Source organism: Corapipo altera, unplaced genomic scaffold, assembly GCF_003945725.1.
Source record: "Corapipo altera isolate COAL_440 unplaced genomic scaffold, ASM394572v1 22b, whole genome shotgun sequence".
Taxonomy (NCBI): domain Eukaryota; kingdom Metazoa; phylum Chordata; class Aves; order Passeriformes; family Pipridae; genus Corapipo; species Corapipo altera.
Window position 1 is genome coordinate 1,110,021 of NW_020884876.1, and position 15,707 is coordinate 1,125,727.

The 15,707-nt window shown below is 38.1% G+C and overlaps 1 protein-coding gene and 1 long non-coding RNA gene across 5 annotated transcripts in view; one reads left to right on the forward strand and one right to left on the reverse strand.

Moving 5' to 3' along the window:
* The window catches only part of CORIN (corin, serine peptidase), a 123,570-nt gene that overhangs the window by 34,552 nt on the left and 73,311 nt on the right, over positions 1-15,707 (reverse strand). For all 4 annotated transcript variants that reach the window (XR_003526482.1, XM_027636206.1, XM_027636205.1 and 1 more), the window contains exons 9-13: positions 15,131-15,247; positions 11,837-11,935; positions 6,856-7,087; positions 4,786-4,931; positions 1,098-1,205 (exon numbers count right to left, since the gene is read on the reverse strand). Coding sequence is in view for 3 of the 4 variants with exons in the window: in XM_027636206.1 (XP_027492007.1) it covers positions 1,098-1,205; positions 4,786-4,931; positions 6,856-7,087; positions 11,837-11,935; positions 15,131-15,247 (702 nt within the window). In the remaining variant the exon portion in view is untranslated. The remainder of the gene's footprint in view (positions 1-1,097; positions 1,206-4,785; positions 4,932-6,855; positions 7,088-11,836; positions 11,936-15,130; positions 15,248-15,707) is intronic.
* On the forward strand, positions 1,109-4,742 carry LOC113943868. The gene is made up of 3 exons (XR_003526483.1): positions 1,109-1,196; positions 1,664-1,871; positions 4,407-4,742. It is a non-coding gene; the product is annotated as an uncharacterized LOC113943868 (long non-coding RNA).

Genomic DNA, 15,707 nt, shown 5'->3' on the forward strand with positions numbered 1-15,707 from the left:
GAAAGAAAGAAAGAAAGAGAAAATACAAGCATGATTTGGAAACTCCCAGAGACTGAGAACACATCACACCTTAGTGATAAAAAACCCCTTGGTTACTGCAAACATTAAAACAACCTGCTTTTAAAAGAGAAGCACTCCATGGAGGTGACAAACTTGAATTTTAGCCTAGCTTCAGCTTTCTGGGTTTGGATTTGATTTTATCTTATTTTTGTGCATCTGAGTAGAAACTTTCTTACTGCCATAGTTTTGTTCCTCATATAAACTGTGCTACCATCTTAACCCGCTCTCTGTTAAAGCAAAAAAACAGCTTGTGCACCTTAGCCCTGCTCTGCTGGAATGTTTTTCAATCTTTACTTATATGCACATCTCTTCTCTAAATCCTTAGAGATGTATAATTATTCTCTTTGCCCCTAGAGATGTCAGTTGTGCATGTAGACCTCCATGGAGGCTACCCTTTAGTCACGTAAAGAAACAGCTTAAACTGCTTTTTCCTTCTCAAAATTCTCCTGCCAGTATGTGCAAGGATACACAGTGACCAAGTGATTTGCTGATTATTCTCAAGCTCAATACATTCCCTTTGGTTAAAAGTCAAAAGCTTCTCTACTATAAGTAAACTCAGAAACATATTGGGGAATAAACTTTGTGGTTCTGCGCTTGCACTTAGAGCTTGAAGTTGACCAATCTGAAAAAACATGTAATTCTTGACCTTGCAGTAGAGAGTCCACTTCAGCAACACAGACCTTTTGTCGATACATCACAGTGAAAACACTGTCATGTATAAATGTGAAACTCCATTTATGGATTCAAGATTTAATCGGCCAGGGAGTTATCAGTAGAATCTCCAGCAATGTCAAAAGAATTAAATCTGCAGAATGTTTTTAGCTTGATTACTGAAGGAATACTCAAACATCCTGGAATATGGTCAGCAGAATCTGAATTATCAAATATTGTAAGTTGTATTCACATTGATCAAGAAGGATTCTTGTTAAAGTATATTTACTGACACTGTCTTAAAAAAACCCAACACTGAAGGAAAAACAAAACTTATTTTCTAATGCTGCAGCTACCCTCCATTCCAACTAGTTAAATTTATTTACCACAGCTGTCCTCGTCGCTATCATCCTCACAGTCAGCTTGACCATCACATCTTCTGGATGCCAGGACACACCTCCCAGAACGGCACTTGAAGTGACTGGGTGAGCATTCTGTCAATGACAAGAAACAGGGAGAAACAATTCTTCATAAGCTCAAGTTTAATCATGACATGGGTACTTATCACTGTGACGGTTTTGGAAGGGTAAATGAGAGAAATAAAAAGCTTGTGCGATACTAAACTGGAACTATGTAGCAGACAAGACACTTAATGATTGAGCTGTGAATGGGGGGGAACAATGTGTTGCAGAGCTCTCCCTCACATGCTGCCCTCTGTCAGATTTCACCACTTTGACAAATAACTGGCATACAATGTTTAGGTTGAGAGTATGGATTTTCTAGCCGCTCTTCTCACTATTGTGGTGTTTTGAGATGCATTGAAATGAATATAAGAAATATATAAAGACATATCCTCAGCATAAAAAAAATATTGACAATTTCATGTTTATTCAAATTAATAAAACCACCTATAAATGTCCACTAATTAACCCTTGCTTGTGCCTCATCTTAGAGTATCATTCTGGGACAAGAGAGCAGAAGAGAGCTGGAAGATCTTTAAGGAAGTCTTCCACTGAGTGCAAGAGCTAGCAACCCCCAGGAGCAAGAAATCCAGCAAGGAAGGCAAGAGACTGGCATGGCTGAGTAGGGAACTGCTGGTCAAACTAAAGGAAAAGAAGCAAATGCACATGCAAATGCACAGGCAGCGGAAACAAGGATAGGTAACTTAGAAAGAATATAGAGATGAAGTTATGCTATATGGGGATGGGGAGAGGAAGGCCAAGGTGAAGCTGGAACTGAACCTGGCAAGGTATGCAAAGAATAACAGAAAGAGCTTCTACAGGTATGTTAACCAGAAAAGGTCAAAGAAGGCGTAACCTCCCACAGTAAACAATGCTGATAAACTGTTAACAATGGATGAAGAGAAGGATGAAGTACTCAACAACTTTTTTGCCTCAGTCTTCAATGGCAACCTCTCCTTGCACACCTCTCAAGTGGATGGACAGCAATATGAGGATGGGGCAGAAAAATGCTTCCAAATCTAAGTAAAGATCAGGTTCATGATGACCTGAGAAATGTACCTAAGTCTATGGGACCCGATGAGATATATCCCAGAGTTCTGAGGGAACTGGCTGATGTAGTTGCTAAGCCACTTTTCATGACATTAGAAAAGTCTTAGCAGTCAGGTGAAGTTTGAGATACCTATCTATAAAACAGGTAGAAAGAGGACCCTGGGAACTACTGACCTGTCAGCCTCTCCTCTGTGCCTGGGAAGATCATGGAACAGATTCTCTTAGAAACCATGCTAAGGTACATGGAGGATAAAGTGATTCAAGACACCAGCACGGCTTCACCAAGAACAAGTCCTGCCTGACCAGCCTAGTAGCTTTCTATCATGGAGTCATTACATCAGTGGACAAGGGAAGGGCTGCAAATGTTATTTATCTGGACTTGTGTAAAGCCTTTGACACGGTACCCTAAAACATCCTCCTCTCTAAATTCAAGAGAGATGGATTTGATGGGTGGACTGTTAGGTAGATAAGGAACTGGTTGAACAGTCACATCCAGAGGGCAGTGGGCAACAGCTCAGAGTCCCAATGGATATCAGTGACGAGTGGTATTCCTCCAGGGTCCTTACTAGGACCAGTGTTATTTAATATCCTCACTAATGACATGGATGAAAAGAGTAAGTGTATCCTCAGCAAGTTTTCAGATGACACAACACTGAGTGGTGCAGTTGACAGATCTCAAGGATGGGATGCCACCCAGAGGAACCTGGACAAACTTGAGAAGTGGGTCCATGGGAATCTCATGAAGTTTAAGAAGACCAAGTACAAAGTGCTGCACCTGGGTCAGGGCAACCCCCAGTACCAACACAGGCTGGAGGATGAATGGATTGAGAGCAGCCCTGCTGAGAAGGACTTGGGGGTGCTGGTGGATGAGAGGCTGGACATGACCCAGCGATGTGCACTTGCAGCCCAGAAAGCCAGTTGTATCCTGGGCTGCATCAAAAGCAGTGGGGGTAGCAGGTTGAGGGAGGTGATTCTTCTCCTCTACTCTGCTTTTGTGAGACCCCACCTGCAGTGCTGCATCCAGCTCTGGGTCCCCAGCACAGGAGGGACATTGAGCTGTTGGAGTAAGTCCAGAGGAGGGCCACCAGGTTGATCAGAGGGATGGACCACCTCTCCTGTGAGGAAAGGCTGAGAGAATTGGGATTGTTCAGCCTGGAAAAGAGAAGGCCTTGGGGTGACCTAATTGCAGCCTTCAGTACCTGAAGGGAGCCTACAAGAAAGATGGAGAGGAATGTTTTACAAGGGCATGTAGTGACAGGACAAGAGGGAATGGCTTCAAACTGCTAGTAGCTTTAGATTAGATATTAGGAAGAAATTCACTACTATGAGGGTGTTGAGGCACTGCAAAGGTTGCCCAGAGAACCTGGAGATGTCTGATCCCTGTAAGTGTTCAAGACCAGGTCAGATGGGGCTCTGAGCAACCCGGTCTAGTGGAAGACATCTCTGCCCATGGCAAGGGGGGTTGGAACTAGATGATCCCTTCTGGCACTAGGTCCCCCCCAACCCAAGCTATTCTGTATTTCTATGATTCTATGAAAAAGCTTTATTTAGGCGGTTTTGATAAACCCACTCATTTTTTCACATCATGCATGTAACTGACTTTGATGTACAACCTCCATCATATGTTGCCTTCTTTTTTCCTTTCTGAAAAATCCCTCAGATGTTTAATACCATGTAGTTCCTTGGGTAAATTTTAACATTCAATAAACAGTTGTATCAGAAATGTCATCAGTTAAACTGGGAGCCTTAGAAAATTACATTCTAATGATTAAAGGTATGTGAACTTTACTGCCAACATAACTGAGTTTATAATGCCAATTGTCTTGGCCAGTGGTATTCTTGGATTCAACACCGAGTGGAAGAGAAGTTAAGGAATTCAGCACATTGTAATAACTCTGTTATTTACTGCTTAAGTTGGAAAATCACTTATACGTCATAATCACAAACATTTTAAATGTTCTCAGACGCTTAATTTCTTTTGTTACATGTGCTTTTCCACAAAATATTTACACTTCCCAGGAAAGACTTTCTAACCAACACTAGTAGTCAGTAGAATGCAGGCATAGAATAAGCATAAAATTCTCATAATAAGTGAACCCAAAAGAACTCCAATAAGACCTCTGAATTAATTAGACCTTTTCTAAAAGAATATTAACTCCTCCTCCTTTTTCTTTGATTTTCCAGGAATATCTGTTTTGGAGCTAAGATGGGCAACAACCAGTGAATCAGCTTTTTAGAGACTGTCAAGGGTCTACTTCCTGCTTCAAAAAGCATTATTAGATCATCTAAGAAGATAAAAAATTGAAATATTATAACAAGCAGTTGGTGTGGTGCTGGCAGCAAATCTCAAAACATTGACTTTCACAGATCGAGGGTATCTGAACCTTCCTTCAAACAGACTTCTTATGAAAACTTCCTCTTTATCTGCAAACTTCAGGTATCCAAATTCCATGAAACTCAGTTTGGAATAATTTCCACAGTTTAAATATTATAATTAAAAAGAAGGTATGAACTTGGGAACCTATTTAAAACTTTAATTTGCTGATATAAGTATAGGAGATACCTTCTACATCTTCATCTGGTGTTAGACAAGTTTGATTGTCTGAGTTCTCATCTGGAAACTGAGTGCAGTCTGTATCCTCTGGCCACTGCAGACCTACAATCCCAAGAACAGCCTCACAGCGTTCCTTAGACTGTACACATAATGTCCTGAGGAGACAAAATGGAATTGCACAAAGTAACTGAGTTAATGTCTTAGAAATTCCGAGATACTGTAAGTTAATAATCTCTAGCCAGGGAATTTTAGGACATGCACTGCAATTTTCAGTGCACTTTTCTTTCAATGCAGTACGTGTTAATTGATAAATACTGTTAAGGTAGGCCCAATAAAAGAGGCAGAAATACAGTATGAGAAGGCTTTAGCAGCCAGTAGCTCAAAGAGCTCTGCCTGCTGCTCAGGTTTATTAGCTCTCCTAATCTGCAACAATTGCTGCTACCAAAGCCACAAGATTTACAGAACAGAGTCTCTTTTGAACAAATGCAGGCTCTAAAAAGTACAGTGATGTTACTTGATGAGGATGGTAGAACAGTTAATCTGACAAGTAAAAAACATAAGTTAGTCAGTAATTCAGAATGATGTGGCACTGCTAATTTAGAAAGGCAAACATGCATTAAAATGTCAGTTGTCAATAGCAATTAGATAGAACTTTTCATAGAGTCATGTACTAATGTAAGGAACTATTACAAATGGTAGTGTTCCAAATAATTTAATCAATTCTATGTTTAAATACCCTTTGTAGTGGTACGATTCTAATCAAACACACAGAAATGGAAAAAGGCTTCATACAAAGCTCACAATATCCTTCTTGTCAACTTGTCCAACACTGGAGTCAGCAGGTTCACAGTGCACTGACTAAAGAACTGGATGAAGGGCAGAGCTCAAAGAGTCATAGTGCAAAGTGCTACATCTGGCTGGTGACTAGTCACCAGTGCTGTTCCTTTGCGTTAAATTTTGGGGCCAGTCCTGCTCAATATAGCAGGTCTGGATGCAGCAGTTTAAAGTACCATCAGCAAGATGCTGATGATATCAAAACAGGAGGTGCTGTTGACTCTCTTGAGGGACAAGAGACCTTGCAGAGAGATCTAGATAAACTGGAGCATTGGTCCATCATCAAGGCCATGAAATTTAACAAGAACAAATGCCAGATTCTGCACCTAGGATGGAGTAATGCTGGACACAAGCTGAGAGCAGCCCTGCAGAAAGGGTGCTGGTCAGCAGCAGATTCAGTGTGAGTCAGCAGCATGCCCAGGCAGCCAACAGGGCAAACCATGTCCTGGGGCACATCAAACACAAGTGTTACTAGCCAGTGAAAAGAGGTGATTATCCTGCTGTATTCGGTGTTGTCGTTGTCACAGCCTCACTTTGCACACTGTGTGCAGCACTGGGCCTCACAATTTAAGAAGGATGTGAAGGTCCCTAAATGCACCTCCAGAGGAGAGCAACAAAGCTGGAGAAAGGAATCTCCTGTGGGGAGTGGCTGAGGATTTGGCCTTGTCTACTTTGCAGAAAAGCTCTCTACAGCTTCCTGAGGAAGGGACAATGAGATGGAGGTGCTGATCTCTTCTCCCTGGGATATAGTGATAGCACACATGGGAACGGTTCAAAACTGCACCAAGAGAGGTTTAGACTGGACATCAGGAGGCATTTCTCTACTAAGTGTGGTCAAACCCTGGTATAGGCTTTCTAGAGAGGTGTTCAATGCCCCAAGCCTGTCAGTGTTTAAGAGACATTCAGACAATGCCCTTTATAACACACTGTAACTTCTGGTCAGTCCTGAAATGGTCAGGCAGTTGGACTAGATGGTCATTGTAGGTCTCTTCCAACTGAAATAGTCTAATCTTTTCTATATATACATTTTGAAAATAAACTGTCATTTCTTTCCTTTTTCTGAATACTTCTGATGCTAAACAAACATGCATAATGAACTGCATTTAATAATCATAAAATACAGCTCTCTGTCATTTGCTACGGAATTCCAAACCAAAATTTCTGGCATTTTCAGTGGAAGCATAAAACTGCAAAAGGTTAATATGACAGATAAAGTCAAGAATTAAACGAAGTATAGTATAGTACCTGCAAGGTGGGATCCGCTGATTTGTGTGAGGGTCACATTTTGGTACTAAGATCGTGCAGGCAAAAAACATCAGGTACTTGTAGCAATTGGTCTGAACCAAGGCTGGGAAAAGAGAAGACTCCCAGCTGATAGAGGCTTCCTTCTGCGTCCTGTGGCCCAGGTAGTTTGGGTAGTAAGTATAGTTGTAGGGCAGGTTCATACAAAGTTCCAGAGTAATTGGTTCACACTGACCTGTCACAGAAAGAAAACAAACAAAACCACAAATGGTGTGAGATTCAATTAAATACAGCAGAAATAATTATATACACATTTAACAAATTTATTAGTCAGGGAATTTCCTCTTAGGCATGAGAAACAAGTTCCAGAGCTCAAGACCCCATATGAGTTCTCATACCAGTAAAGGTGGGTTTGACTTCTGCCTACCTCACAAAACTATTAAGAGACTGATATTTCCTTATTAATATGTATTAATTTCCTGAGCAATGTCTTAACTTGAATGTGGTACAATATACCATCCTTTAAAACAGATTTCTTCTTTTCAAATCGAAAAGATCAATAATCTTTTCTGATTATTTTCAAGAGTTCCTGTACTTCACAGCAACACACTTCCTACTGGTGTACTTACAATGCTACCATAACACACCTCGTCTTGACAGTGCAATTAACAAAATTATGAAGACAGGTATCATTGGACATTTGGGTTGGAAAGAATCTCAAGAAGTTTCTACTCCAACGTCCTGCTCAAAGCTTGGTCAACTCTGAGGACTAATAAGCTTTCTCAGGGCTTTATTCAGTCAGGTCTTGAAAAAATCTCCAGTGACAGAGACTGCACAATTTCTCTGGATAGAAAACAGAATATAGAATTTGATTTTTAATTTTATTTTTTGCATACTAAGATCTGAAGGAAGAATGGGGACAATTCAAGCACTACGCAAGAGACAGTCTACATGCTAATAATTTAATTCAGATAAGACATCATTAATAATAAAGAGAATGATAAGCAAGGGCAAAATGAATGCAACAGCTACAGGTCTATATGATTATAGAGACTATATCTATATACAAAAATTGTCCAACTTATAGGGGTTTATCCCAACAAATACTGAACTGATCTAGTATTATGGATTTAAAAAATTGCACAGCTTTTGTATTTCTTCTCAAATTGGAAGTCGGAAATGTAATTTTTCAATTTTCCGCCACAACAGAAAACTACAGAATTTCACTTCAATTCAGACTGAAATTCAGTTTTTGATTTAGCAATGAGACCAATCTGAAAATATTTAAATTTATTTAGTCTGGATATATGAAAAAATTTTCCATGAAAAATGGTACAATTCAAAAGTGATTTGTTATCTAAAGACTGCAAATATCTGACTATTCTGGAAGAAAATATAACTTAACATGATTAATATACTCTACCAGCCAGTTGCTAGCATCAGTTGCCAGCACAGTGTGGCAACTGTGTCGTCCCATAGCAGGATCTTTGAGAGGAAGTTGAGAGAAGATCCAACAGTCAATTATTCAGCTCATCAGAAGAACTGTCCACTCTTTCTTGGTCTTGTATTTTCTTTTTTAACTTCTTTTACTGTTACTTCTAATCTCATGATCACAAAGCTCATTTTATGTACAGTTTTTCCTCTCTGCTAAATCCTTGCATATCACCAATACTGAACTATTTCTGTCGTCTCAAATGCCTCAGTCGCATCTTTGGGGTGTATGAGGCTCAATGACTTCAATTCTCTTCACATTACTGCCACTTCCTTTTCTTCACGATGAACCATCCCTTGTCCTCCCACGTTTCAGCCTCAGATGCCCAGTTTAGGCTTGTCTTTTGACTTTCCTCAGCAAGCACTTTTTCTTGATCCGTACATAATATTAAATGTCATCAATACTTCATGATAAATACAGAAGTACATGCACTATTTTAAGTGTTTGTGTCACATAACATTACTCAAGATTACAGGGTTGAAATGCCCTTATATCATTCTCTTTTATTATGGCTCATATTTATGGGGGTTTAGGGAATTCTAGAAGAAAATATAGTCCACTGAAAGGAGGATAGCTCTTTACGTGTTTTCAATATGACTTTTAATAATTTTCACACTGGATTTAGAAAGATTCTGTTACATTATTCGCAGAAGTGTCACTGTAGGTTTGAAAATAACAACTTCAACTCTCAATTCCCTACAATCCACAGAGTAACAAACAGAACATTCATCTTCTTTCCATGGCTGGGCTTCGCGAACGAAGATTTGGGAAGGGCTCTACCCACGTTTGTTACAAGCGCGTTGGTGGCTAAAAAGGCCAATACGAGACAGGCACGTCTGGTTGCAAAAGGCACAGCAGAAAGACTCCTTATATGGTATACATACACTCCAGGGAAACATCTGACTCATTTTAAAAATCCAAATGTCAATCTTTCCAAGCCTGTCCCACAGTTTAAGAGATCTTGCTAGTCCCTTATTTATAATACTTGTGAACACAACCTAATGAGTGGGTAACAAGGAATAAAATTCATTGCATCTTTTATCCTAAATTTAAAAAAAACCAACCAAACCAAAAACCAGCAAACCTAAGACATCACCAAATAGATTATGCCTGTATTTAATACCTTTCTGTGTTTATTATTAACTCGCTGTATCTATCAAATAGGAATTAGTTCCAAATATAGTAACAGAAGTGAATGGGATGTTTCAGAGAATTACAGATTGGCTGAGATTGGAAGGGGTCTCTGCAGGTCAACCCCCCTTGCTCAAGCACAGTCAAATAGGACAGGTTGTGCAGAATTATGTCCAGGTAGTTTTTGCCTGTCTTCAAGAATGGACTCTCTACAACCACTCTGGGCAACCTGTGTTCAGTCAGACTCACAGTAAAAAAAAGCGTTTATGGTCAGAGCTTCATTATGTTTTATTTTGTGCCAATAGCCTCTGATCTTGTCACTGAGTCCTGAAATAGCCTGGCTCTGTCTTCTTTACACTCTCCCTTCAGATATTTGTTCTGTTATCCTAAATATGTTGTAAATGCATTATAATGCCAGCCTAAACTGATCAGATATTATCATACACGGAGAACATCCATCGTATTCAACACTGTGAAATGTGGCCATGCTTTGGAATTTTCCAATCAAATATTTATTTGGGCCACCAAGTACTGGTTTGTCAAAACTGAAATTTTCCATGAGAACTCTCACTTCTTACCAAAGATGAAATAACTCAAAATGCAAAGAACAAAAATAATATGAAAAAAGACAATAGTTCTTCTAGATGTTATGCAAGAAAAATCTCTCCCAAATTGTCTTGCTGTTCCATTGTGTATAAACAATTAAATATTCACTGGACCAGCAAGGGAGAAAGATGATCCAAAAGACTAATTATTTGTTATTCCCATTAAGAATTACAGGCAGTTGCCCATAAAGTCTTGAGGAAACATCTACACTAAAAAGCTTTTGGCTTTCCCATAATATGGAGGAGGAACATTGTTTTGGAATTCAAATATCACATGTCAAAAATCATAGAATCATAGAGTGGTTTGGGCTGGAAGGGACCATGAAGATCATCTTTAAGGGGAGATCATCTTTAAGGGGAGATCTTATTGCTCTTAACAGCTACCTAATGAGAAGGTGTCAAGCAGATGGAACCAGACTCTTAGAAGTGTGAAGGGATAGGATGATAGGCAAGACATGAGTTGTGACACAGAGAATTTCAGTTACTTATATGGAAAATAGACTTTAATGATGAGAGTGGCATAACACTGAAACAGATCTCTCAGAATGACTCTGTAATCTCTGACCTTAAGGATGCTCAAAGATCAGCAGCAAAAGTCATGGGTCACATGATTCAATTGGCACTGATTTGATGAGGAGTTTGAGCTAGCTGACCAAAGGTGTAACCTAAATTCCTTCTAATGCTAAACATGGTACTTAAGATTGCTCCCTTACAAAAACTTAGGCAAAGCATTGAAAGAAGTACATATAAAGCATTTATTTTTTATAAAGTATCTTATATCTTTACTTCAGCAGCATCTAAAGACACCAGCATGAATGGTACCTGTCTCAAACAAACACTTGTAGGTGATAGTCACAACTCTACAGAGACTATGGAGTTTGGACTAGTTGACCTTCCCACATCCATTCCATGCTGAATGGAATAACATTATCCACACACGCTACCATATAGTACCAGACCATACCTTGCAGAGATAATCGCAGCACAAAGCAATCACAGCTATACATTGATATATAAGTGAAGCCAAGCCTGCCCATGTGCCAAGGTGACCTGAATTGATGTGACTGTATTAACACAACACTAAGTTTTAATTAATTCTGAATAATTTTGAATATAGTTCTGCCCCAGTTTCAAACCTAGACAAATAAACTTCCACTACTTGTTCACATTACTGCATTGCACAAGTGGAAAGACAGCTATTCAGAAGCAAGTCCACAGTTAGTACAGGAGCCTTGCGTGGAGTGGTATAGTAGAGGACATAGATATAAGGATGCATAGAGTTGAAGACCCTGATACTCTACAAGAGGTATTGATCAGAGGAACAATTTGTTTTGTCAGTTTGAATATCAAAATGACTCCTTCATAAGGGGGCTAAAATTCTCCAGGCTACTAAATACAGCACATGTGGCTTTTTTTATATTTTGAAAATAAACCGGTAGGTTCTGCTTTACACTTACACTATGTTGTTTACTTTATGTAAGCACTGAATGTCATTAAATGCTAAGAAAAAATGCAAATGCAAACACTCATTAAAAACATATAAAAATTCACAGAAGGAAAAAACCTCCATGTTAAATATTATATATGTACTTATGATGATGTTTTTGTTTCAACATTGCCCCTTCCAAAACTTAATCACTGCACGCACACATTAGCTAGTAAATTAAAGTATTACTCACTGTGTCCTACCCTGCATTCTCATTATAATCTAAAACACCCTAAAGCAGTGACATTATGAAGCACATGACCTACTTACTGCAGTTTGCCTGGCTGTTTCTCATCTCACAGAAAGAAGCTCCACAGGGATCAGGACAGGAAGAACACCTCTGGTCTCCCTCCTGACAGAGGGTTTGATCTGAGGGAAACAGAAATTTACTGTTCAAATTATTTACCAGACCAATAAAAATGACTGAAGTGTAGTGGTGAGAAAATACACTGTTTATGTAACAATTAAGTATTTCCTTTACATAGCTGAATAAGTATTCCAAGTGTAGTAAGGATGTGTTGTAAGGAAGAGAGTTGTGCACTACTGTCCAGATTTCACTTTTCTTTACCCCCATGTTCAATGTAAGAATTTATATCCCAGTTTCTGAATAAGAGATATGGGTCTCTGAAAGACATTTACCATGACCCTCTAGCAGAGTATGAAAAGTCAGGTAAATCATGTTTTTAAAAGAAAAATAGGTCCTAGCTGAAAGAGAATACTCTCTGAGAATTATTCTTCAATGCCATTCAGTTGATCTGCTTCTCATTTTCTAATTGTTTTGGTTGACAGTACAAGACATCCTTAAAAAAGACCGTCAGAGCTGAAGCTTTATTGTCCTTCTTTGACTGGTTAAAAAACAAACAACAAAAAGAAACCCAAAAAAGCCTATGGTCCTAAAGGTGATATCCAGAATAACTAAACCCAGCATTTTATCAAAACTTTCTGGGCATGCTACCTGGGTAGTTAGTTTATGTGACAAATCCCTGGACTTCTCTCTTTCTTATAGTGAGGCTAGCTCCTTTTCAAACCATTAAATTCTGTCTTTCATGTGCAAAATCACTCATTTAATCTACTATTCTGTACAGAAAGACTGAATGTATGGTATTCTACCATCTTATCCTGTTTAAAATGGTCTATTGCCACTATTACTCAGAGTTTATATTGCACTACTGCCCATGAATCATTCAGTCATGACATCCTTACACTGGGCATACAGAGGATGCTTAAGAAATACATTATTTCAATGACCTGGATAACAACCTTTTCAAAGAACTGATGACGTAACCATATCTACTCATAATTATGTGGATTTAGTTCCCTTCATCCACGTAATATACTGAAGCAATTAAGGCAATTTGTTTGCCATAGCAATTGACTGTCTTATTTTACAGGTGCATCTGATTGCAAAATGGAACTTGAAAGGTAGGCAAAGCTGCCTGACTTCTAAAGCTATCCCAAATATTTACATTAAAATTATTTTTTAAAGTTTGCTCCAACTTCTTCTTATCCCACAATGGAAGAGTTTCTCAGTTCTTTAAAAATTCATGTGCCACAATGTAAATTTTTTTGATCCTAGCACAGACTGAATGCTGAATTTCTGTAAACAAACTCTACTCTGTCTTTTGAATGGATCACAGAACCAGCCGTGAATACATCTGTATTGGGGTTCTATTGTCACAAAATGAATGAGAGCAGTATTCTTAACAGATGCTATACCTTACATTTCCTTAGGGTATGTAGTGAAGGAGAACACTTTTCTTATTCAGATATAGATAAAGCAATGGCCATTTGTAATCTCTATGTGTATACATTTGTACTAGGACACAAGGTCCCTGTATCCTTATATAAGCAAGTGGCAAGTCACTACACCTTGACCTCAGATTTCTATGCAGATTTCACATATTTACTGTGCTTGTAACAAAACCAATACTCCAGATCACTTTTGCCCTTACTTCACTGACTCTCCTAGGTATATCTAAATTTTTTTATTTGATTTGTAGAGCAGAGAAGTAGTAAGTGTATTTGTAGTAACTGTATGTCCTATTATATTTTCTGTAGTTGCTGAAAACAACAAAATACATAAGAAATACAATAGTAAGCAAGTTAGGCACAAGAATTCTGTCTTCCTTTTACACAGACTTTGCAAGGAACTAAGGTGATAAAGTCCAAAGTCTGACAAGATATTCCCATGCAAATTAGGATGGACGGAATATGGTTGCATAAAGAATTTTCCTCTACACCATACTGCAAAATATTGAATCTTTTAATCTATACCTGTTCAGATTTTTAAACATTCTTCAACATTAACAGGGGAAAAAAAGCAGTGAAAACAAAAGACACCACTGACTTCTAGCCCAGATTATGCAAGAGAAATGGAGGATCAAAGAATTCATAGTGTAAGCCTCAGACTGGACATCGAGAAAGATGAAGAATAAAACCTGAACATTTTGTGAAAGTGCACAGTCAGAACTGAGGACGAAACTTGATCCTGAGTTTTTAGATTGCCACAGTCAGAACTGAAAGAAATTTCATGCAAGACTTTTTTACAATGTCAACATTAATAGCAAAGAAAAATAACTGCATTATTTACTGTGTTTCAACTTCTCAGGTATTTTTTGGAATGGAGATGTTTAAAGTGGAGTAGGAAGATCTCAAGAACTTTATATGAACAGAGGGGACTGAGCAGAAATGCTTAGTCAAGATTTCTTCTAAACTGGTTTCCTAAAGAAATGAGGCTTATATAATCACATTGTATATTTATCTTATGATAATAGGCCTGTTCTGCTCTAATAAGTTTTAAGTAGTTTGCCCTATTAACACTACATTTGACAGCACTAGCTTTCTAAATAAAGTTAAATATTTTAATTTCTTTCAAATAAGATTCATAAGAGAAAAAACTTCAATAATTCTTGCACTGAAGGAAAGGCTGCAATCTGAACCTATACCTCACCAAAAGTATGATCATTACATTTGAAAAATAACTTCAAATGTTGAAATTCATCATAACATGACAATATTTATTTCTGAGTGTCTTTTGGAAACCATGTTCTGGGGCTCAAGAAATTGTGTGGTTTCTTCTTCTCTCGTACAGCCCATCATAAGACAGTTATCAAGTAGTTGCAAAAACTTACATTCTCATATATTTTTCCTTAGTAACACTAAATCATTAGTTTACTTATGAAACATCCTTTCTCTGATTCCCAAGTTATGACAAAAAAAGGATTTTCATGAGAAAATTCCTCCTCAAATGACATCAATTCCTGTGACAATAGATTCTGACTGCTCCAGACAATGTGAATATGCATTATTTCAAGTAACAACTGATCATGTTAGATAACTAAATACTACGCTAAATATCACCTCCATTTCTTTAACTTTTTATATTTTTAAGTACTAATAAAAGTCTGCTTACAAATTCCTGTGTGAAAGCAGATACCAATCAGCCTTAGCACGTGTTATTCGAAAGGCAAAGAAATTTGTCAGACAGCTTTAGCTAAAGACGCTTCAGAGCACAGAAGGCAATGGTAGGTTTGGTAAGAAAAGTAAAATGAGGCATATCCTTACTTTCATTGCAGTTTTCTTCATCACTTCCATCTTTACAATCATTATCTCCATCACACTGGAATGCACTAGGAATGCACTGCCCATTTCTGCACTCCGCAAGACCCTGGCTGTCACATGCTAGAGATAAAAAAATAAAAAAAAGACAATATTCTTATCCACTTCGGTTAATGAAGGTCTGCATTATTTTTGAACATCATCTTAAAGTTATTTTAGGAGGAGCTGATAACACTGCTCAGCACTGAACATCAGGAGATATTTTTCATTATGTTTTCAATACCCTGCAGCTGTGCTGATATTTAACTACAGAGACTGGAACTATATGTCAGGTATTAGCAACAGACTTATATGAAGGCTTAGCTTTTCCAAAAAAAAGAAAACAACGTAATTTTTACTCATCTAAAATTACATTAAAATTAACAAAAAACTAATTCTGTAATTAACAAGAAGCTGAAACACAAAGCAGCGTATTTCTCAACAATGGTAAAAAATGTTTAATTTGCTGCAGATGTCTACCAGAATGGACATTTGTCAAGTGTGAACTGCTGAAATCAAATAAGCTTATAGTTTTGCCTCACAA